At 38.1% G+C, this 25,106-nt stretch overlaps 1 protein-coding gene across 1 annotated transcript in view; it reads left to right on the top strand.

Annotated features, from left to right (window-relative positions):
- Positions 1-25,106, top strand: part of gprs (speckle type BTB/POZ protein) — a 173,596-nt gene that overhangs the window by 104,682 nt on the left and 43,808 nt on the right. The window contains exon 5 of the mRNA XM_067154117.2: positions 1,341-1,498. Coding sequence (XP_067010218.1) covers positions 1,341-1,498 — 158 coding nt within the window. The remainder of the gene's footprint in view (positions 1-1,340; positions 1,499-25,106) is intronic.

Raw genomic sequence — 25,106 nt, 5'->3', positions numbered from 1 at the left:
TCAACTACCTTTGTTTCAGGTTCGTTTTCACCATTGCAGACATCCATCGAGAAATAGCTTCCAGGAAAGAGAAGAACAAGGCAATGACATTTCAAGTCCATTGTCTGTTTGGACACCAGCCAACTTCATCTTAGATCAAGAAGGAGCTTCTTAAGATCTACTGAGGACTTGCAGATACATCACACCAAGCAAGAATTCAAGAGTAGCAGGCAAGACGTCAGCTTATTAATGAATGGATGATGCCAGATGAACATCTCCCTCCAGGTCACACAGAAGGTTAGATGACTTGGAAGTCACTCAACAGACTGCGTTCAGGTGTCGCGAGATGTAGGACAAACCTGAAGAAGTCGGGCTTCAGTGGTGGATTCCTCATTGAATGAGTATGGAGAAGCTAGACCACATGTGCTACATGTCCAGCTCAAGGCAACACCAGTGGCCAGCGTTTGCTCCACAAAAGTGTAATCTTTCAACCACATAGTATAGTCTATGTACAGTATATTTCAAAGTATTTTTCATGTATTATTATTATTATTATTATTATTATTATTATTATTATTATTATTATTATTATTATTATTATTATTATTATTATTATTATTATTATTATTATTACGTGATAAATAAAATAACATACTCCCGCATATATATTATTACAATGTATGATACCCACATCATCGATAGAATAATTAGTGCTGGGATAAATAGTATATAATCATTTTAATACTAGTCTTCATTAAAAATTATTCAATCCTTGTATTATAGCATCTTCGCATAACAGGTAATCCTCTTGTTATGCAGCTGGCTGCAGACAAAAAACTGGTTTGCAGCTGGTCCATAAAATAATAAAATAATCTCAATAGCACATGACCCTGGAATATCAAGACCGGGCGGGTTGGCCGTGCTGTTAGGGGCACGCAGCTGTGAGCTTGCGGCCGGGAGAAAATAGGTTCGAACCCCACTGTCGGCAGCCCTGAAGATGGTTATCTGTGTTTCTCCATTTTCACACCAGGCAAATGCTGGGGCTGTACCTTAATTAAGGCCATGGCCACTTCCTTCCCACTCCTAAGCCTTTCCCATCCCATCATCATCACCAGACCTATCTGTGTCGGTGTGACGTAAAACAAATTGTAAAAAGAAAAAAAAAGACTATCAAGGACTTATTTAAAAACTGTGTCAACTGGGTTCAATACATATATATTTCTAGAAAAAACTAAAAGGAATACAATACCTGGTAATGAACATTCAAAGGAATGCTACCTCTGACATACCACTTATCCAGATCTATTCCATTTGTGTGTGCTATTCTTGTCAATGTAGCCGATGTTCTTTTATTTTTGCAGGTGTGATGAACGCTGCAGATTATTATGGTTTGGACGAGTTAAGACGAGCCTGTGCTGGCTTTGTGCAATGTTGCATAAATGTGGATACAGTGTGTGCATTGCTGGCTTCTGCTGAGCGCTATATTCAGTACAAGTGTACCAAAAATCTGGTTCAAAAGGTGAGACTGGCTTCTTCACCCGCCATTAGAATTTGACATAAATATGTCTTAGAGCTGAGTATCATCCAAAAATTTGTATAACAAAATAGAGTCGTGTAACAAAACATATGACAGAAGTGTAACCCAGAAACCGTGCAGGCTGTGATGTAAAGTATGGATGGATGGTCAAATTATGTTACCTAGCAAGCATGCAGGCTATGTATTATGGCTGGTGGCCATCTGAAATTAGCAACCATTGATAGATGGCTATGACTGAGAGATATATAAGACATATTTATGACCATTTGATTTTCCTATAGGGAAATTTGACACTTTTTATTTTACTGGTCATCTAGACTTGTATCCGTTTTCAAAGCCAAGCTGAACAGTTTGATCTGTTCATGATAGAATATTGGGAAGTTGTACCATAACCTCCCAAAGTTAAAAAAAAATAAAAAAAATGAAACAACAGGATTGTTCATTCCTTTCCTCCACATTGGAAAGGAACTAAGCAGTCATTTAGCTTTTATTACTGAAGATTAGTTTTTTGAGTATGTGTTGTACATAAATATTAGGTATCTTTTGTTTTTCTGATGCAGGGGAAGCTGCAAACTAAGGTTCAAATCCTAGTTCTGACAGTATCAACCCTGATTGCAGATTTTGTATGGCTTTTTTACTCTCTTTCATGACAAATAATGAAATAAAACCCCATTTTAAGTCAAGGCAGCAAAACCAACACTACTTACAACTATGCATACTATCACAGAAATTATCAGACTGTACACTCTGAATTACACCAAAATAAGGACCAAATAAATGGAATGCAGTTGAATAAAGTCCAGTGATGCAGGAAATATTAGATTAGGAAGAAAACATCTTAAAGGATGTATGCAGATAGTTGAATATTGTTACTTGGGAAGTAGAATAATTAACAAAGACACATGTAGGAAGGTGGTAGTGGTAGAGGTGATTGTTGTTTTAAGGGCCAATATACCAACAACAGGTACCAAATGGGCTAGATGCATGGAGTGAAGTTCTCAAGGACTGGGGTACGAAAACAAGCCATTACAAGACTCATCAAGACTCAACACAGAGCACCTTATTTGTACTTTTATTCCAGACTTCTTAGTATGTATTATTTACTTGTATTAATCATTACTCACCTGCATCACATGTAATATTTCTCATTTTCATTTGCAACATTTCAACCACACTTCATATTGTAAATTATATATCCATAAGATTCTTACCGTTAAAAAACATGTTTTAGGACATTGCCATACATTGTGTATGTTTTAATATGGCTGATGATGACCCCGAGGAGGGTTGAAACTAGTCCCATGTAATATAAATATTGTAAATACTTCTTAATATTGAATAGATGGAAATCTCTAGTGTTATAATTCATATATCATTACAAGACTAGCAAGACAAGGGTGGTGATAAAGAAGAAGTGTCATAAAATGACATAATGTGCCATCAGATGTGGCACAGAGCTTCAAATATCTGGGATGTGTACAATCACTGGATGGAACAATAACTAAGGAGATCAGAAACAGAGTACAACTTGCAGGACTGTGAGAGTCCTAGTGCAGAATAGGGAGAAAGACAATGCAAAGAACTGTTGTACAAGACCTACTTTGTCCCATTTTTGACATATAGAGCAGATTAGTTATAGTCGAAGCCATTTCTTTTCGGTTTAGAACTTGCATGTGTGTTCAGTCCTCAGCCCGAGGGCTGGTTGTATCTTCAACAGCTCGACCATCAGCTGTCACAGATGGCCTAGGAGTCACTGAGACGCATACTAAGGACATGAGAAATGAGGTAGTTTCCCGTTGTTTTCTCACTGAGCCAGAAGTTACTATTACATATCAGTCTGTCAAGCCCACTGTAATGCATGCATGCACCAACCGACCATATGAGCAAAATTTTCACACCATTCATAGCAGGGAATTGCTGCATTAGGAATGGCATTATTAGTATTGCTCATACCTCAGTCACTTTCATACTAACAAAGCTAAGGATTAGACTGAGACTGATCAATGAAAATAACAAAATTGCTTTAGCCCATACCAGAATACATAGAGCTCTGTAAACAATCTTGCCAGCAAAGACTGAGTTTAGACTTAGTTAATATATAAATGTGAGGTTTCTCAGCCTGTGGAAAGTAATGCATGTTAAATAAAATGAGAAAATACCTGAAAAGGAAAATATTTTATAGAAGATTATGGGTGTGGAAATTTTCTCACAGAACTGGAGTGTTTATCATAGAGACAGGAACGTTAGGAGGGTGAGTATCCATTTTGATGAAAAAAGAATACGAAAATGTTAAGGATGAGAATCATGATTCTCATCTGAAGATGATACACAATTTGATGTTCAGTCAATCAATCAATCAATCAATCAATCAATCAATCAATCAATCAATCAATCAATCAATCAATCAATCAACACTGATCTGCATTTAGGGCAGTCACCCAGGTGGCAGATTCCCTATCTGTTGTTTTCCTAGCCTTTCCTTAAATGATTTCAAAGAAATTGGAAATTTATTGAATATCTCCCTTGGTAAGTTATTCCAAACCATAACTACCCTTCCTATAAATGAATATTTGCCCCAGTTTGTCCTCTTGAATTCCAACTTCAACTTCATATTGTGATTTTTCCTACTTTTAAAGACGCCACTCAAACTTATTCATCTACTAATGTCATTCCACGCCATCTCTCCACTGACAGCTCGGAACATACCACTTAGTCTAGCAGCTCATATTCTTTCTCCCAATTCTTCCCAGCCCAAACTTTGCAACATTTTTGTAACACTACTCTTTTGTCGGTAATCACTCAGAACAAATCGACCATCTTTTCTTTGGATTTTTTCCAGTTCTTGAATCAAGTAATCCTGAGGAGGGTCCTGTACACTGGAACCATACTCTAGTTGGGGTCTTACCAGAGACTTATATGCCCTCTCCTTTACATCCTTACTATAACCCCTAAACACTCTCAAAACCATGTGCAGAGATCTGAACCCTTTATTTACAATCCTATTTATGTGATCACCCCAATAAAGATCTCCCAGAAGGAACTCAAACCCCATCAATGCAGTAATTAAAACTGGGAGGACTTTTCCTATTTGTGAAACTCACAACCTGACTTTTAACCCTGTTTATCATCATACCATTGCCTACTATCCATTTCACAACATTATCGAGGTCATGGTGCAGGTGCTCACAATCTTGTAACTTATTTATTAATCTATACAGGATAACATCATCCGAAAAAGCCTTACCTTTGATTCTACTTCTTTACTTACTGTATGTCATTTATATAAGAAAAGATAAGGGTCCAATAATACTGCCTTGAGGAATTCCCCTCTTAATTATTACAGGGTCAGATAAAGCTTCACCTACTCTAATTCTCTGAGATCTATTTTCTAGAAATATAGCAACCCATTTAGTCACTCTTTTGTCTAGTCCCATTGCACTCATTTTTGCCAGTAGTCTTCCATGATCCAACCTATCAAACGCTTTAGACAGGTTAATAGCATACAGTCCATTATACCTCCTCAATCCAAGATATCTGCTAAATCTTGCTGTAATCCTACAAGTTGAGCTTCAGTGAAATAACCTTTCCTAAAACCGAACTGCCTTCTGTCAAACCAGTTATTAATTTTGCAAACATGTCTAATAAAATTTGAAAGAATGCTTTTCCAAAGCTTACATGCAACGCATGTCAAACTTATTGGCCTGTAATTTTCAGCTTTATGTCTATTACCCTTTCCTTTATACACAGGGGCTACTATAGCAACTCTCCATTCATTTGGTATAGCTCCTTCATGCAAACAATAATCAAATAAGTACTTCACATATGGTACTATATCCCAACCCATTGTCTTTAGCATATCCTCAGAAATCTCATCAATTCCAGCCGCTTTTCTAGTTTTCAACTTTTGTATCCTATTGTAAATGTCATTGTTATCACATGGCAATTTTAATACTTCTTTAACATTAGTCTCCTCCTCTACCTGGACATTATCCTTGTAACCAACAATACATACTGCTGACTGAATACTTCTGCCTTTTGAAGATCCTCATATACACACTCCCCTTGTTCATTTATTATTCCTGGCATGTCCTTCTTGGAACCTGTTTCTGCCTTCCATTTTTCACTAAAATTTTTATGACTGCCAATTATGCTTGCCATCATGTTATCCTTAGCTGCCTTCTTTGCTAGATTCAATTTCCTAGTAAGTTCCTTCAATTTCCCCTTACTTGCACAGCCATTTCTTACTCTATCTCTTTCCAATCTGCACCTCCTCCTTAGTCTCGTATGTTTGTGGGGTGTACAGACATGGCAAGGACGGGGCTCACACTGATGTGGAATTATTTGATAATTAGTTATGTGGGGAATGACACAGAACGGAATGTTATTGTAATGGATGATCTCGATTTAACCATATGTGAGCTGGGGGGGGATAATGTGAATGACAGAAAGCACAACTATCAAGTGGTGAAAAAGTTAATATGGCAAGAACAGCTGAATCAGAAAATGATGGAACCAACTAGAGGGGAAAATGTTCTAGACATGGTGGTGATAAAAGCAGATGGGCTCTATAGAGAAACTAAGTGACAGATGGTATAAGTGATCACGAAGCTGTGTTTGTTGTAGTTAAAAAATAAATGCATTAGAAAGGAAGTTTGTAAAGTTAGGACTATTAGCCCTTAATTAGTTACGCACGGTCTTTCAGACTGCATGTGTTTTATTTTGCTTCTCATGAGCTTTGTAGGCAACAGAGATATCCGCTATATCGTGTACCTTTCCTTGCATTCCTTGTTGATAATTTGGGCTGGTTATTTTTAATTAGGGAATGTTTTTGGTAGAAAAGGTGTGTATATTGTAGTACTGCACCAACATGGTCACGACTTCCGTGTGTGATTAGTTTCGGCTGTCGAATTTTCTGCTGTTATTGTTGAAATTACTGAGTGTGATACTATTTTTTAAAATGTATTCACGCTTCTTCCCTAACATACCAATGTAAGTATGTTTCCTACAATACTGCCAAAAGCTCAAATTCTTGAGCTTCAGTCGAAAGTCTCCATTGGTAACTGAAAGTGTCAGTTTGGCTGCTTGCCGCCATTCCTAACAAGCAATAATCATCAAAGTCACAGGTGCACCTGGAAGATGAAGCTTCTATACCTAGCGGCAGAATAGGAAGACAGGTGCTACATGCGGGAACTGTCGAAAGTACATTTGCAAGGAGGATAAAACAACGTACTGTAAAGTATGCATTTCTGGCAGATGAGTGAAAAATTAATTTAAGTCCCACGAACTACTTCTACAGTTTTCAGAGATGCCAAGGTGCCGGAATTTAGTCTCGCAGGAGTCAGTAGATTTACTGACAGGCTTGACTTACTTGACTTATTTCCTGTATCTCCTAAGTGGAGCACAGGGCATCAACGAACTTCCGCCACCGGACTCTGTTCTGCGCCATCGTCCTGATCTCTGTCCAGGTCTTTCCTCCTTTCTCCATCCCTTCTGCTATTACACTCCTCCTCCATGTGTTTCTTGGTCTGCCTCTTCTCCTGCTACCTTGTGGGTTCCATTCCAGGGCTTGTCTTGCTATGTTGTCTTTATCTCGCCATAATGTATGCCCGATCCACTTCCATTTCCTACGACGCATCCCAATATCAATGGGTGTTTGATGGGTTTTTTTCCATAGTTCTTCATTGGAGATTACTTGTGGCCACCATATCCTCAGGATATTCCTCAAACTTCTGTTCACAAATGTTTGAAGTCTGCTAATCAGTTGTTTGTTAGTCTTCCATGTTTCACACCCATAGAGCAGTACTGACAGATGAGTGAAAAATTAATTTAAATCCCATGAACTACTTCTACAGTTTTCAGAGACACCAAGGTGCCAGAATTTAGTCTCGCAGGAGTCAGTAGATTTACTGGAGGCTGACATATTTGAGCACCTTCAAATACCACCGAACTGAACCAGGATCGAACCTGTCAAGTTGGGGTTAAAAGGCCAGCACTTCAACCATCTGAGCCACTCAGCCCAGCAAGAGTGAAGAATTAAAAGAACTCATGAACAAAGGATATTGGAATATAATCCAATAGCTTCGATGGGCCTACCAAGTGCCTGCTACTCAGTCCAAAGACCTGCAGATTATGAGGTGATGCAAGGTCACCATGATGAAACATCTCAGCCGTTATTCTTGGCTTTCTAGACCGAGGCTGCCATCTCACTGTCAGATAACCCCTCAATTGTTCTCACATAGGCTGAGTAGACCTTGAACCAGCCCTCAGATCCAAGTAAAAATCCCTGGCCTGGCTGGGAGCTGAACCCGGGGCCTCCACATGAGAGGCACTCACACTATCCATACTCCATGGGGCCTGCTGAAGGAATATTAAACCTATGTAAATTTAGGTACCAACCATGGGAACTAGCTATGTGGACAAAAGACAAAAGAAAAAAGTTAGCACTTGTACGAGCATGCATGACTGTATATGAAGCACAGAGTTGAAGTACGTTTAGTCATTTTTATTGATTGTATTGGTCATGTATGCTGATTTTTTATGTGCTTGATAAAGTCTTTTTGAGAAGGAAGTATATATTTCGTACCTGGTCTTTAAGACCGTGCACGACTAAATGAAGTAAAAGACCATGCGCGGCTAATTGAGGGTGTTGTTGTTTGAGTCATCAGTCCATAGACTGGTTTGATGCAGCCCTCCATGCCACCCTATCCTGTGCTAATCTTTTCATTTCTACGTAACTATTGCATCCTACATCTACTCTAATCTGCCTGTCATACCTTGGCCTACCCCTACCGTTCTTACCACCTACACTTCCTTCAAAAACCAACTGAACAAGTCCTGGGTGTCTTAAGATGTGTCCTATGATTCTATCTCTTCTTCTCGTCAAATTTAGCCAAATCGATCTCCTCTCACCAATTCGATTCAGTATCTCTTCATTCGTGATTCGATCTATCCATCTCACCTTCAGCATTCTTCTGTAACACCACATTTCAAAAGCCTCTAATCTTTTTCTTTCTGAGCTAGTTATCGTCCATGTTTCACTTCCATACAATGCCACGCTCCACACGAACGTCTTCAAAAACATCTTTCTAATTCTGATATCAATGTTTGAAGTGAGCAAATTTCTTTTCTTAAGAAAGTTCTTCCTTGCTTGTGCTAGTCTGCATTTTATGTCCTCCTTAATTCTGCCATCGTTAGTTATTTTACTACCCAAGTAACAATATTCATCTACTTCCTTTAAGACTTTGTTTCCTAATCTAATATTTCCTACATCACCTGCCTTCGTTCGACTGCACTTCATTACTTTTGTTTTGGACTTATTTATTTTCATCTTGTATTCCTTACCCAAGACTTCATCCACACCATTCAGCAACTTCACGAGATCTTCTGCAGTCTCAGATAAAATAACAATATCATCGGCAAATCTCAAGGTTTTGATTTCCTCTCCTTGGACTGTGATTCCCTTTCCAAATTTCTCTTTGATTTCCTTTACTTCCTGTTCTATGTAAACATTGAAAAGGAGAGGGGACAAACTGCAGCCTTGCCTCACTCCTTTCTGGATTGCTGCTTCTTTTTCAAAGCCCTCTATTCTTATTACTGCAGACTGATTTTTATACAGATTGTAGATAATTCTTCGTTCTCGGTATCTGATCCCTATCATCTTCAGAATCATAAATAGTTTGGTCCAATCATCATTATCGAATGCCTTTTCTAGATCTACAAATGCCATGTAGTGGGCTTGTCCTTCTTGATTCGATCCTCTAAGATCAGACGTAAAGGCAGGATTGCTTCACGTGTTCCTACATTTCTTCTGAAGCCAAACTGATCTTCTCTCAACTCAGCTTCAACTTGTTTTTCCATTCTTCTGTAAATAATACGTGTTAAAATTTTGCAGGCATGAGATACTAAACTAATGGTGCGGTAGTTTTCACACCTGTCAGCACCGGCTTTCTTGGGAATAGGTATAACAACATTCTGCCAAAAATCGGATGGGACTTCTCCTGTCTCATACATTTTGCACACTAAATGAAATAACCTTGCCATGCTGGTTTCTCCTAAGGCAGTCAGTAATTCAGAGGGAATATCATCAATTCCAGGTGCCTTGTTCCTATTTAGGTCACTCACAGCTCTGTCAAACTCATCATCATCATCATCATCATTTCCCTTTATCCAGCTGTAACCGGGTAGGGGCAAATATGGTTGCTCTCCACTTTCTTCGGTCTTTCCACCACTCCTCCTCCAACACTGTGTCCCAGTCCAGGTTTCTTTCTATAATGCTGCGTTGGATGGTATCCTTCCATCTCAATCGTGGTCGTCCATGGCCTCTCCTTTCTTGGATTTGCATTTCCATCACCTTTTTTGGCATTCTTTCGTCGCTCATTCGCTTTATGTGCCCAAACCATCTTAGTCGGCTCTTCTCTATTCTATCATTCATTTTTTCCACTCCAATTTCTTCCTGGATTTTCTCATTCCTTATTGTCTCGTCTACTCTTCTGTATCATACTCCTCAAAAATTTCATTTCGGCTGCCTGTATTTGACTCGGATTTCTTTGTCATTGTCCAAGTTTCTGCTCCGTAAGTTGTGATGGGTACGTAATACATCTTGTACATAGTTTCCTTTGCTTCCATTGGCACATCTTTGTCCCATAACATATTTCTTACACTATGACCTCAAAATTGGGTCTCCCATTTCATCAGCATCAACAGCCTCTTCATGTTCCAGAACAAAATTATCTACATCTTTACCTTAATACAACTGTTGGATATGCTCCTGCCATCTTTCTGCTTTGTCTTCTTTCCCTAGAAGTGGCTTTCCATCTGAGCTCTTAATATTCATGCACCTAGATTTCCTTTCTCCAAAGGTTTCCTTGATTTTCCTGTATGCAGCATCTACCTTTCCCAGGACCATACAGCCTTCGACATCCTTGTACTTCTCCTTCAGCCATTCTTCCTTAGCTACCTTGCACTTTCTGTCCACTTGATTCTTTAATCGCCTGTATTCTTTTCTGCCCTCTTCATTTCTGGCATTCTTGTATTTTCGTCGTTCATCAATCAGGTCTAGTATCTCCTGAGTCATCCACTGATTCTTAGTTGATCTTTTCTTCCTTCCTAACATTTCTTCAGCAGCCCTACTGACTTCATTTTTCATGACTCTCCACTCTTCCTCTATAGTGTTTCCTTCAGCCTTTTCATTTAGTCCTTGTGCAACATGTTCCTTGAAACAATCCCTCACACTCTTTTCTTTCAACTTGTCTAGATCCCATCTTTTTGCATTTTATCCTTTCTTCAATTTCTTCAACTTCAGATGGCATTTCATGACCAACAAGTTGTGGTCAGAGTCCACGTCTGCTCCTGGGAAAGTTTTGCAATCCAACACCTGGTTTCTGAATCTCTGCCTAATCATAATGAAGTCTATTTGATACCTTCCAGTGTCTCCAGGTCTTGTCCACGTATACAGCCGTCGTTTGTGGTGTTTGAATCAAGTATTGGCAAGGACTAAATTATGATCAGTGGAGAATTCAACCAGCCGACTTCCTCTTTCGTTCCTTTGTCCCAATCCAAATTCTCCTACTGTACTACCTTCTCTTCCTTGGCCTACCACTGCATTCCAGTCTCCCATCACAATTACTGTAGATTCTCATCACCTTTTACATATTGTATTAAATCTTCTATCTCCTCATATATTCTTTCAATTTCTTCATCATCCGCTGAACTAGTAGGCATATAGACCTGCACTATTGTGGTGGGCATTGGTTTGGTGTCTACCTTGACGACAATAATTCTTTCACTATGCTGGTCATAGTAGCTTACCCGCTGCCCTATTTTCTTATTCATTATTAAACCAACTCCTGCATTTCCCCTGTTTGATTTCGTGTTGATAATTCGGTAGTCGCCTGACCAAAAATCCTGTTCTTCCTGCCAACGTACTTCACTTATACCAACTACATCTAACTTTAGCCTATCCATCTCCCTTTTCATATTCTCTAACCTACCACAACGATTCAAACTTCTAACATTCCACGCTCAAACTCGCAGAATGTCAGTATCCATCTTCCTGATGATCGCCCCCTCTCGTGTAGTCCCCACCCGGAGATCCAAATGGCGGACTAGTTTACCTCCGGAATATTTTACCCGGGAGGAAGCCATCATCAGTACATCATTCATACAGAGAGAGCTGCATGTCCTCGGGATGTAGTTACGGCTGTAGTTTCCCGTTGCTTTCAGCCGTGTAGCAGTATCAACACAGCTAAGCATGTTGAGTATTATTACAAGGCCGTATCAGTCAATCATCTAGACTGCCGCCCTTGCAACTACCGAAAGGCTGCTACCCCCCTTTCGATGAACCATTCGTTAGTCTGGTCTCTCAACAGATACCCATCCGATATGGTTGCACCTGCGGTTCGGCTATCTGCACGCAAGCCTCCCCACCGTGGCAAGGTCACATGGTTCGCAGAGGAGGTAATTGAGGGTAAGGCAATAAAATATTGCTGGTAAGAGAGGCATGGGGGAATTTAAAAAAAATGATCAGTGGAAAACGGCAAATAAAAATATAAACAGTCTATGGGATAAGTTTAAAGTAATTGCTGAGGAGTGTAAAAAAAATGTATGTTCCATTAAAGGTGGTAAGGAATGATACATATGATAACAGAGAAATACATTGAGAAGGAGGTACAGATTGGGAAAAATGTAGTTAGGAATGGTTGTGAAAGTAAAGTGATATTGAAGGATCTAGGAAACTGAATTTAGCAAAAGAGTTAGCTAACATGATAATATGATGGCAAACATAATTGGCAATCACATAAATTTTAGGTATAAATGGAAAACATGTATAGGTACTTTAAGGCAGAAACATGTTCCAGGAAGGATATTTCAGGGGTCATTAATGGAGACAAGGCGAGTGTGTATGTGAGGATTTACTGATAAGGATAATTGTTGGAATGCTGTGGTTTTCTCATAAAAAGAAATAATATCATATATATTGTGCCCTTGCAAAGGCACCAAATGAGGTGATCTTCTTTCTTCCTCTGTGCGCTGGCTGCTCCTGTAAATAATGACATTTAAATGATACTCACCGCTGCATGTAGACTCTTCTTCCTCAGTCGTGGTGTGTCCGAGAATATCCCACGGGTTGATAGGCCACACGTCGATCGGGGAATGAGGAGATGAAAAGGTGGGGTAAACTAAACTATAAATGACAGTACCCAAAGACTGAATTAAAATTTAAATAAATAAACTGATTTATTGAACAAAGTGCAAAGTGCCAAAATTTGAAAATAAACTAGTGAAAAATAAACAAAGTGAAATGAAATAGAAATTAAACAAAAAAAATAGAAAATCTACCTTACAATAACTCAATTATCTGCCTAATAAAATTGACTGAAGGTCAATCAAATTTAAATTATTCAAGATTATGTCGACACACTGTCTCCATGACGATGATGTGAATAAAATCATACCACTGGTCAGAAATACCACCTCATTTGAAATACTGATTTTTAATACATTGAAAATGCCTTTCAAAATAAACTTGCGTAGTTGAATAATTAATAGGTGAAGTCATCAAATCAACACTGACTCAGAGGTATTTATCAAATATTTAACACATGTGACTCAGTTGGGAAACACCCAACTCTAAATAATCATGGACTGCACTAACCATGTGTAACAAATAAAAGAAAGAATTTAAAGAAAACAACCATGAACATTGTACTTCATCTACTACATAACCATTGCCACATTTTAAACTACTCGTGGTTTAAACAAGGAATTATTGAAATATGAACCTGAGTGTTACCATCACTTATTTAATTATTTAAACCTCACTTGCATGACTATGATAGCCTGGACCTCTTAACATATAAAATAATTAGGCCAAGTGCCTCATGTTTACATCTCAAATGAAAGCGATCCTTTTACATAATTTACTTAATTTGCCGCTGCCTGCATTTCCATTACGACTTCATTATTTGTGGTACCACCACTAGATGGAGGCAGATTCCATCTCATTTACCTAATTCATTTGCGGCACTGATGATACAACTGGTTTATTAAAGATCGCTTCATTTCCTAATTGAAACGTAGTGGATTTCTACTATAGCTTTGACTATGAACTAATCGATGATCTCTTATCCTAACACATGAAATCTTATTTACATAAATGAACCTGTTAATGGAGAAACACTGCTCCAACAAAAAAAAAAATACTGAAATCAAAACTAACCTAACTACACCTATCTATTTACATCAATCAAATACAAATAATTCACGTATGATCAGATCCTACAAATACAGTGATAAAAGATACACAAAGAAAGAATATCAACAAAAATCTAGATCCCGAACATCGCTGCCTGCTGAAAATAAAAGAAAAAATGCGCAAATATCGGAGTCTAAAGAAATTTTACCCAGCTACAAGTAACAAAAAATATTGTGAATTTGATGGCAATCTTCTAACCTCAGACAAAAAATGTCTGGCCATGACACTATTCAGCCTTTATGGACAATAATTACTGGTATTACCTGTCATCCATGATTCTACATGACTGTCAAAATACACATTGATTCGTCGCTCTGCTCACATATTACCTCGTGCTTTAACTCGCATATTTGCCGAGCATCTACTTTCCCTGGAAACTATTTGAAACAATACAGGCTTCTGCCTACAATCATAATCCATGTCGTTACATATTTAACACTCTTGGTTAAATTATTCATCTCTCAATTCTATCTACTCATCATTATTCTCGACGTAGTAACTCATAATACGGCCTCGCTCATATCCGGCGGGCGAAATATCTGTCGTGCACATCTCTATTTCTTACGACACTGTTCATGACATGGCCCAAATATCACATTTCCATTATCAACGCAGATCATCAGGGATATTATTCACTTAGCTCGATCTTTAGATCATTCTCTGCTTCACATATTACAATATATCAGAGCTGACTTATCAATGGCTTCCTGTCACTAACTGTTTACTAAAATGATGAGATTGCCTCTCAAAACACGGCTATTGACAAATGTGTAACCGCAACTACACACAGAAATAAATATTCGCGTGTCCACCAAATCGTCGCAAAAATACACGGTATAAGAGCTACCGGAAACGGTCATCTGAATGATGATTACACAACATGAAACAAGCTGAATGCGCTAGTAGCAAAAGTAAGCATTAAAAATCAACAAGGCGGCATCTACAAAATCATAACTTCAACAGAAATATCGCTCATGACTAACGTTATAATAACATGATTATTATTATTATTATTATTATTATTATTAATCAAATCTGCGCTACTCTTATTTAAATCTCGTAAGATAGCATTCTAATCTGTCAAAGTGACTTACTACAAAATGATCCAGAAATAATATGCAAAACACATCTACGTAAAGAGAGTGCGCAAATAACCCTAGCTCACATTTATTATTATTATTATTATTATTATTATTATTATTATTATTATTATTATTATTACGTGAATTATTTACAATCGTATCTAACAGTCTAAGCTACATTTGATCATCGATTGGTTCATAGTCCTACATATTTATCTGTACATTTTGTTGCTCATTACCTTGGTGCTGGAGGCAGGTTGGATCACCCTCCGGGCTCTGTCATGATGAATTAGAATTCCATCTTGAAGCTGATGTGGTATTCCGAATTATCACACACGCATACTTGATACATTTTAATAAAGGCGTTACACACGTTCACATTTACATAAACACTCGCATTTTCTAGCACTTCAATGAAGATTATACAATAACACTGCATAAACACCTGACGTGAAGTCGAAAGTTTTCTCTCCGCTACCTGCCTGGCGTCGTGCTGTGCCTCACACACCCCTCTCAGCTTGTTTGTTTAAGGCTTACCGGTTGTTCACCTCTTCGGAACATAACAGTGTAGTCAAGGTCTTAACACCGCGGCCTTCCATTAATGAAACAAAGTCATTCTCCTCTCTGTAACTGCTTTAACTAATTTCTCCCTCGTAACATCTCGCTTGCCATAACAGTTCATTGAAAGTGATGAAAACAAACTAAACTGCTTCCAATGATGTGTGGAGAAATTGTATACTAATCGTCCTCCAAAGTAAAAGAATAAAATGGCCTTTCAACAAATATCCAAACTACATGTGGATTAGAAAAATTTTATGCAGTTACGTGTTGCGACATGTTCCATTGTCCCTCTCGGTTGGTTGTGTAAGTTCATTTAAGGCAAGTGTTGAAAAGTGTAGCTATTGCCTGATTATTTCTGCATAAATTCAAATAAAAATAAAAGTTTGTTAAAGTGTTCATTTCTCCTGAAATATTACTCTCACAAGTAAATACATGCCTCACTCGGATGCCAACAAGTGTCTCTGCTCGCGTTCCTACCAGACTCAGAATTCACAAAGAAACGTTCACACAAGACTGAACTCACTCCATACAAGACTGAATTAGACATCAACACGTCTGGATTAAACAACAACTAACTGAAGATTCACCACTCTGCTCGTTGGTTTTGTAAACAGTTCTCCCCCCACTTCGAAAATAGTTCTGTGGAAGGGATGTGGCGTAGTAATCTTGCACTTGGGACCGCTTTATCATATGTCCGTAGGTTAAAGCTTTAAGAAATATGTACAAAATCTTCCTAATTTCGGTCTGACTTACTTGTTATATTGCGCCGTGGGAAACGATCACAGGGTAATCCATACGACGGCGCGTGTCACCGGCGTTATTTTCTTCCTGAGAATGCTCTCTTCCCGCCATGATGGTTCAGTTCCTGGGCGATACTACTCTTCCGTGTAAAATTAAAATTTTCTTAATTAACCACTAATTAATCACACATTTGCACCGATAAATTTTCAAATATTATTAGGAAGTCAGGACACTGTTTTTCCACAACTACTCCGGGCTCCAAATAGCGAAATACTGGCTGTGTATTCCCGCTATGACAAACATTTAAATTTGCAATTTTGTGATTGGCTGAGACGTTCGCGCTCTCTGCAGCATGGATGCTTCCATTTTCTGCCAAGGGTTGACGGGTATTATCATTTTCTCTCTTGCACTTCTAAGTAGGTCAGGTCTCAACGCGTGATTTTCCCGTGAGAACCGAGTAGAAAGTTCCCACTCCTTGTCGGCACCATAAACTTTATTGGATGTACCACTTAGGCCAGCTATATGCTGTTCGTGCCATGAGAAAAGTTTTGCGGATCTCCTTGCCGTCTGACCGGCGCCAGAATGTTGCTTTGTGACTGCCAGCTTTCACAGCCTACTGTTGTATTCCAATATGCGAATTATTCAACTTTTAATTCATACATTAATTATGCAAATTCGCTTATGGGTGCAATATCTTGTGTTAGTTGTAAGAAATCTACATTAAGGTTATGTGTTGGTTGGTAACTCAGGTATATTATCCCTTGAAGAAATTGAGCTGATTTGTCTACCTCGTTTTTTATATTCTTCAAACTGCTAGCTGTGTGTGATTTGTAGTTGTGGGCAACAGTTTGCAGTAAAAGATGTGTGTGATGAAGCTGATGTTCTTGTAGTAAAAATTTGTTTGCCTGAACTGGTGTTATGAGCTAAATATGAAGAGATGTCAACAGGTTATGGGCCCAGAGTGCCAGAGCGCCACAGTACATTCCAGACAATATGAGATGAAATGGAGTAACGAGAATTAATGGACAAAGCGAGTTGTGACATTATTAACAGAAAAAAATGTCGACCTCGTGGACCAGGGAAGAAACTTTGAATAGGAATGTGGCTAAGCTTACCGCGGAGTACTATTTTTTGTGGGCATTGAAGTTGAAACAAGAACTGTTGTTGAAAGATGTGTGGGAATCAGTTACAGGGTATGAAGATACGCCAGGTTGTCAATTGCCTCAGACAGAAACGAGACGACGAGCGCGAAACAATGTGATTGCGCTAGCGGTTATTTTCAAATATGTGGGAAAAAATTTTGAAAGTGACATTGCAGATATTGAATCAGCAAAAAAAGTCACGGGAGAAACTGGATGAGTTGTGCAATGACGGAGGGCTAGTGAATGGTGCTATGACCTTGAAACAATTAACTCATTTGTTAAAGCCCAAGGACATGAATGTACAAGAATACTTCGCAATAATAAACCAACTGTGGAGGAGAATGAGTAAAGCTGGATACTCATCGGAAATCTTACAGAGGAATATGCAGGTTGTATACCTTCCTTGGAAGCTGATTTGGTGAAACTGACAATCTCGAAGGTGAAGGCAAGAATACTCACTGAGGAAAGCAGAAAGAAATTTCAGAAAAATGGAGGAAAGGCTTATGACACTGAAAAACATGAGGAGGATGAAGCTGAAGCCATGACTGTGCAACAGAAATGATATATCAAGAAATAAGATGTGGGGTAAGGAAAACAGTATAGTTGCTACAATTGTGGTAAACAGGGACATGTATCTAAATATTGTCACAGTACCCAAAAGTGCTTCAATTGCAGTAAGTTGGGACATTATTCTAAAGTATGTCAAACAATAAATAGTGCCAAATCATCTCAGGAGAGTAAATCAGTGAATGCAAGTGGAAAAGTGGTAAGCTCAGAAAGTATACATGTAGTAAGTAAAGCAATGAGCATGAAATTTCTGTAGGAACTGAGAAAATTAGAGATTGGCTGTTCGATTCAAGTGTGTCCTATCATATGTGTCCAACAGAGAAGATGTTTATAGACATGTCAACAAATGTGACTGGGAATGTAAAAATAGGAGATAACAGTAAGCTGGATATTAGAGGTATAGGTAAGGTGAAAGTAAAAATGTCAACAGGATGGACAATTACATTTACAGATGTGTTGTATGTACCAAACTTGGGTGCAAATTTAATATCCGTTGGAAAGTTAACCAGCAAAGGTTTCAAAGTAGGATTTGCAGGTGATGTTGTGCACACTGATGTAGTTGGAAAAATTAGTCCACCATCACTTGGAAAAGCTCATTATGTTGTAACTATGATTTATGAATACTCCAGATATAATGTGGCTGTGTGTGTGAAAAATAAGGATGAGTGTTGGAGGTGTTTCATAGATATCAGGCAAAGGTAGAAAAGTTACATGGTGTAGGAATTAAGGTACCGTAGTACAATCTGACAATGGTACACAGTACACATTTAGTGGGTTTCAAGCACAATTGCAAAAATGGGGTATTACTCATAGGAGGTCTGTATTGTAAACTCCACAACAGAATGGATTAGCAGAGAGACAGAATAGAATGATGTTTGATACTGTTAGATGTCTATTGATCCAGTCTGGGTTACCAAAGGAATTTTGAGGAGAAGCGGTAATGACTGCAGTCTATTTAAGAAATAGGTTCCCATCCTCAGCAATAAATTTTCAGGTACTATATGAACTGTGGTTCAGTAGGAAGTTGGATGAGGAAGAAATAAGTATATTGAAAGTATTTGGATGTCAGGCGTGGCCTGTGAGGGTAGACAGCAGGAAGTTGGATTCCAGAGCAGAGTCATGTGTTATGATAGGGTACAAGGCAGGTACTAAGGATGGATATAGATTATGGAGTCTTGAAAGAAAAAAGTAATAGTGAAGAGAAGTGTGGTATTCGAGGAGCAGATATTTCCCTTTATGGTGAAAGGTCCTGGAATCAATATTATAGAAAATATAAATGTACCAAAGGCAGAGGGTGGTGAAACATACTTTGACATATTGTGCATTGAAGATCCAGAGATAAAATTAGGGACTTAATTAGACACAGGGGAGGACGGAGAGGAAACATTGGCTGTTGAGTCAACGACCGGGAAGAACAACTAGAGGTTGAGTCTATAGCAATACAAGAGCAGGGAATAATCTGAGATGGTCAATAAGACAGAGGAAAGGAAAGACTTGTGCAGATTGTAAGGCAGTGATGGAAGTTAGACATGGTAGTGTAGTGGAACCTAGAACAGTTGAGGAGGCTATGTCAAGCCAAGAGACTGATAACTGGATGGAAGCCATGAAAGTGGAGATCAATGGGATGAGAAAGAAGGATGTTTGGGAAATTGTATAAAGAACTAATAATATCAAGGTAATTAGTTCTAAGTGGGTGTTTTCATTCAAATATGACAGTGAGGATAACATTCAGAAATATAAGGCCAGATTGGTTGCCCAAGGTTTTAAGAGACAGATGAACCTTAGTTATGATGAAACATTTAGTCATGTTATAAAGAGGAAAACAAGGCATTACAGTACGTAAAGATTGGACTGTAGAACATCTAGATGTAACTAGTGCTTACTTAAATAGTGAAATCAGTTGTACTGTATAGATGGAACAACCAGAATTGTTCGTAGAAAAGGGTGTCCAAAATAATGTATGTAAATTGAAGAAAAGTATCTATGGACTTCCGAATTCGAGTAAAGACTTGAATGCTTGTGTTGATGCTATAATAAGAAGGCTAGATTTTGAGAGATGTGTCAAAGAACCATGTGTGTATGTAAAGGAGAGTTCTATCATTGGTTTGTATGTTGACGATATAATTGTAATAGCTAACAAAGAGGTTGTTAAGATGGTAAAAATAAGGTTGGCAGATGAGTTAGAGATTAACGATATAGGGAAAGCAACAAACTTACTGTCAATAAAAAATGGAACAGACAAAAGAAGGGGTTATGTTGAGACAAAGTCTGTACATAGAAAAATTACTTGCTAATTTTTTCCATGAGTGACTGTAAACCGAGCAAGACTATTTTACCAAGCGAGTATACAGCAGCTGAAAACGATGAGAAGGAATTTGATTGTACCATCTATCACAGTGTGTAGGAAGTTTGCTATATTTGTCAAGTAATACTAGACTAGACATTGCATTTGTGATGAGTAAAGTTAGCCAAAATTGTCAAAAATCTAAGATTAGAAAATGGAAAGAGGTGAAGCATATAATGAGATATCTATGTGATACTAGAGATTTAAAATTATGTTTTAAAAATTGTGAAGAGTCTGTACAAGTATTCTGTGATGCAGATTGGGAAGGAGATACTGAGTCAAGAAGATCAGTGAGTGGATATGTAACCACAGTGGCAGGGGGAGCAGTGTCTTGGTATAGTAAGAAACAGAGTTGTATTGCCAGATCTACCATGGACGCTGAATACATGGCAATGGCAGAGGTATCTGGAGAAGTAACTTGGATGAAAGATTTGCTATTTGAGCTAAGACTGGAGAGGTTTATGGATACACCTTGTAAAGTTTTTGCTGACAATGCAGCAGCAATTAAATTAAGCAAAAATGATAATGTGAGTGAAAGGTCAAAACATATTGACATCATGTATCATGTACCAGTATATAGAGAACTAGTAGAAAAAAGGTTCATTGAGTTTGTGTATGTATCATCAAAGAGAAATGCTGCAGACTTGTTCACAAAGAATTTACCAAGCAAGAAACTTAAGAGTTTCTGTAGGCTTATAGGATTGCAATGAAGGGATAATTGATTGAAGTGTAGTCCTTTTTTCTTTTTTGAGAAGAGGGGGGAGTGTTGGAATGCTGTGACTTTCTCATAAAAATAAATAATATCATAGATATATATCTTGTGTTAGTTGTAAGAAATCTACATTAAGGTTATGTGTTGGTAACTCAGGTGTATTAATCCTTGAAGAAATTGAGTCAATTTGTCTACCTTGTTTTTTATTCTTTGAACTGCTAGCTGTGTGTGATTTGTAGTGGTGGGCAATAGTTCTCAATAAAAGATGTGTTTTTGTAGTAAAAATTTGTTTGCCTGAACTGGTGCTATGAGTTAAAAATGAAAAGATATCAACAATAATGTCCAGTTTGAGGAGGGGACTGACAATGGTGAAGCATTGAAATTTACCTATAAAAGGATACAAAGTTGAAAGCTAGAAAAGCAGCCAGGATTGATAAAATATCTGGGGATATATTACTGTAAAGGCAATGAGTTCATAAGGAAGCTAAATATATCAAATTAATGGAGAGTTGTAATTGTAGGCAGCCCCAGACTACAGAGGAAAGGGTGATAAACATAAATCAGATAATTACAGGCCAGGCAGCTTGACATGTGTTACATATAAGCTCCGGGAAAGCATTCATTCTGATTATATTAGACATGTTTGCAAAATTACTAACTTGTTTGATAGAAGGCAGGAAAGTTATTCCAGTGAGGCTGAACTTATAGGATTCCAGCAAGATGCAGCAGATATTTTAGATTCAGGAAGTCAAATGAACGTATTGCTAATGACCTATCCATGGCTTTTGATAGGGTAGATCATGAGAAACTACTGATGAAAATGAGGGCAATAAATTGGACTAAAAGGAGTTGTTGAATGGGTGAATAAATTTCTAGAAAATAGAACTCAGAGAATTAGAGTAGGTGAAGCATTATCTGATCCTGTAATGATTAAGCTGGGGGTCCAGCAAGGCAGTATTATTGGACCCACATCATATCATCATCATCATCATCATCATCATCATCATCATCATCATCATCTTCTTCTTCTTCTTCTTCTTCTTCTTCTTCTTCTTCTTCTTCTTCTTCTTCTTCTTCTTCTTCTTCACATTTTCCCACTATAGCAGAGTCTGCTGTTTCATCATAACACACCATTTGGCACAATACTGGGTAACATCCAGCCTTAATTTGGCAGTCTTCAATTCAGCATTACTGTGTCATGCCAACACTATTTCAGATGTCCATGTTGATAGTGTCAATCTATTTCAAAGTGGTGGGCAAGATTAGCGACTATTCCAGATGCAGCACACACTGAAAGCTTTTTTTTTGCTTTCTCAGTACTGGGGGCAATGCCCATTTGCTGGTGAACAGTGTCGTTCTTAACATCATCCAGGAGGGTAATGCCCAATGATCAACAAAGTATTCACATTTCCATCCTATGCTTGGATTTGTCGGATGGCTGATATTTCACACCATATAGAGCATCAGGAAAGACTACCATGCGGTACATTTTTGACTTCAGATGTATTTATTATTGGACCTTTATGTTTTCTTATAATTATATATAAATGATATGAGTAATGAACTGGAATCCTACATAAGGTTATTTGCAAGTGTTAAACTGTATAGAGTAGTAAATAAATTACAGGAATGAGAGTGACTACTAAAAGACCTAGACAATGTGGTGAGATGAACAGCAGACAATGGTATGACGGTAAACAGGATGGAAAGTTAGGTTGAAAGTTTCACCAATACAAAAACTCCTGTCAGTTTTAATTACTGGGTTGACAAGGTGATTGTACCTCATGGGGATCACTGTAAGTACCTAGGTGTTTATACAAGGAATGATCTTCAGTGGGGTAATCACGTTATTGAGGTTATAAAGAAAGGTTACAGATCTCTTCACATGGTTATGAGGGTATTTACGGGTTGTGGTAAGGATGTAAAGGAGAGGGCGTATAATTCTCTGGTAAGACTCCAATTAGAGTATGGTTCTAGTGTGTGGGAGGCACATCAGGACTGCTTGAAAAGAGAACTGGAAAAGATCCAAAAGAAAGCAGCACAATTTGTTCTGTGTGATTTCTAACAAAGGAGTAGTTTTATGAAATGTTGTAAACTTTGGGCTGGAAAGACTTGGGGGTAAGGAGACGAGATGCTCAACTAAGTGATATGTTCTGAGCTGTCAGTGGAGAGATGGTGTGGAATTATATTAGTAGGCGAATAAGCTTGAGTGGAGCTTTTAAAAGTGGGAAAGATCATAATAAGATAAAGTTGGAAATCAAGATGACAAATTAAGACAAATATTCATCTATAGGATGAGGAGTAAGTAATCAGGATAATTTATCAATGGAAATGTTCAATAAATTTCCAATATCTTTGAAGATATTTAAGAAAAAGCTAGGTACACAATTCATAGGGAATCTGCCACCTGGGTGACAGCCCTAAATGCAGATCATTGATTGATTGATTGATTGATTGATTGATTGATTGATTGATTGATTGATTGATTGATTGATTGATTTTCTCATTGTAAAAGTCTTCTTCATGTAATTTCCATTTAACAGGGAACCTGAAGATATTTAAGAAAAAGCTAGGTACACAATTCATAAGGAATCTGCCACCTGGGTGACAGCCCTAAATGCAGATCATTGATTGATTGATTGATTGATTGATTGATTGATTGATTGATTGATTTTCTCATTGTAAAAGTCTTCTTCATGTAATTTCCATTTAACAGGGAACCTCCAAACGTTTAAGGGCTTGCTGAGATAGGATAGCAAGTTAGGAAAAATATGTAGAACAGCTCTCAGTTATATCTGTCAGAACTTTTCCTGTCAATAACAAATGAGTCTACGTTAATTAAAAGATCCTTAGTGAAATAGCATTCAAAAATAGAAAATTTACACTTAGGAGGAGTGCCTTTTCTTTAAAAAGCCCTATCCCACACAGAGAAAAGCTTCTCATGTTCAGGTGATGTAAAGAAGTGTTGACATACAGCATATTTGATATATATCCAGATCGACATCTCAGCACAAAACGCATTGGCATTTTCACCAATGCTGCATTTACAAATATTCACCACACTCCTGAACACATGTAACTGAATTTTTCACTTTCTGATTTTTTTTGCTATAACATCACCCAGAATGTACGCATACTATATAAACAGTAACTAAACTAAAGCCTGGCTGGAGCATTTGGTGATCGCTGAACCACTCTCCACAGTCGGGCCTCCTAGTGCCACACTTATTCTTCTACTTGCTATGATGTACAGTAGGTATGGAAATATCTACCATCTAATGATAAGATATTTACAAGATAAAAAGCTGCCTCTGTGGGTCCGTGGTAGAGTGTCGGCCTCTGGATCCCAAGATAGCGGGTTCAAACCCGGCAGAGGTAGTCGGATTTTTGAAGGGCGGAGAAAAGTCCATTCGACACTCCATGTCGTACGATGTCGGCATGTAAAAGATCTCTGGTGATACATTTGGTATTTACCCGACAAAATTAATTAAATCTCAGCCATAGACGCCCAAGAGAGACCCGGTTTACTCTAGGTCCGCTAGATGGCAGACAGAGTAAACCGGAACGTCGAAATTGACGAGCAGACAGCCAGATGGCGTCAAATCGAAATGTCTGCAAACGGTAGCTGAGGCCATACGATTATTATTATTATTATTATTATTATTATTATTACAAGATAAAATATGCAAGAGTTTATTTATGCCTCATATGCTTTACAATCTTTAAAAAGAATTGGAATAATGTGGAAAATATGTTTGTAAGTAAGGTACGGTACTTCTAAAAGTTTGAATAATAACCTTTCACTGTCACACTCACTGTCCGGCTCCATGGCTAAATGGTTAGTGTGCCAGCCTTTAGTCAAAGGGGTCCCAGGCTTGATTCCCGGCAGGGTCAGGAATTTTAACCATCATTGGTTAATTTCGCTGGCACAGAGACTGGGTGTATGTGTCATCTTCATCATCATTTTCATCCTGATCATGACACGCGGGTCACCTACGGGCATCAAATCAAAAGACCTGCACCTGGCGAGCCGAACTCCCGGCACTAAAAGTCATTCGCCATTTCATTTCATCACACTCACTTTACTTGATATTTATGGGACATACTCAAAGCACATAGAATAGCAGAGTAGCTGAGAAATTTAACATAAAGTATAAAGTAATTTACACCCAGTACATTTTCAGGTCT

Source organism: Anabrus simplex, chromosome 1 (assembly GCF_040414725.1).
Source record: "Anabrus simplex isolate iqAnaSimp1 chromosome 1, ASM4041472v1, whole genome shotgun sequence".
NCBI classification, from domain to species: Eukaryota; Metazoa; Arthropoda; class Insecta; order Orthoptera; family Tettigoniidae; genus Anabrus; species Anabrus simplex.
Note: the sequence above shows the minus strand (reverse complement) of the source record. Positions and strands in the feature narration are given on the sequence as shown.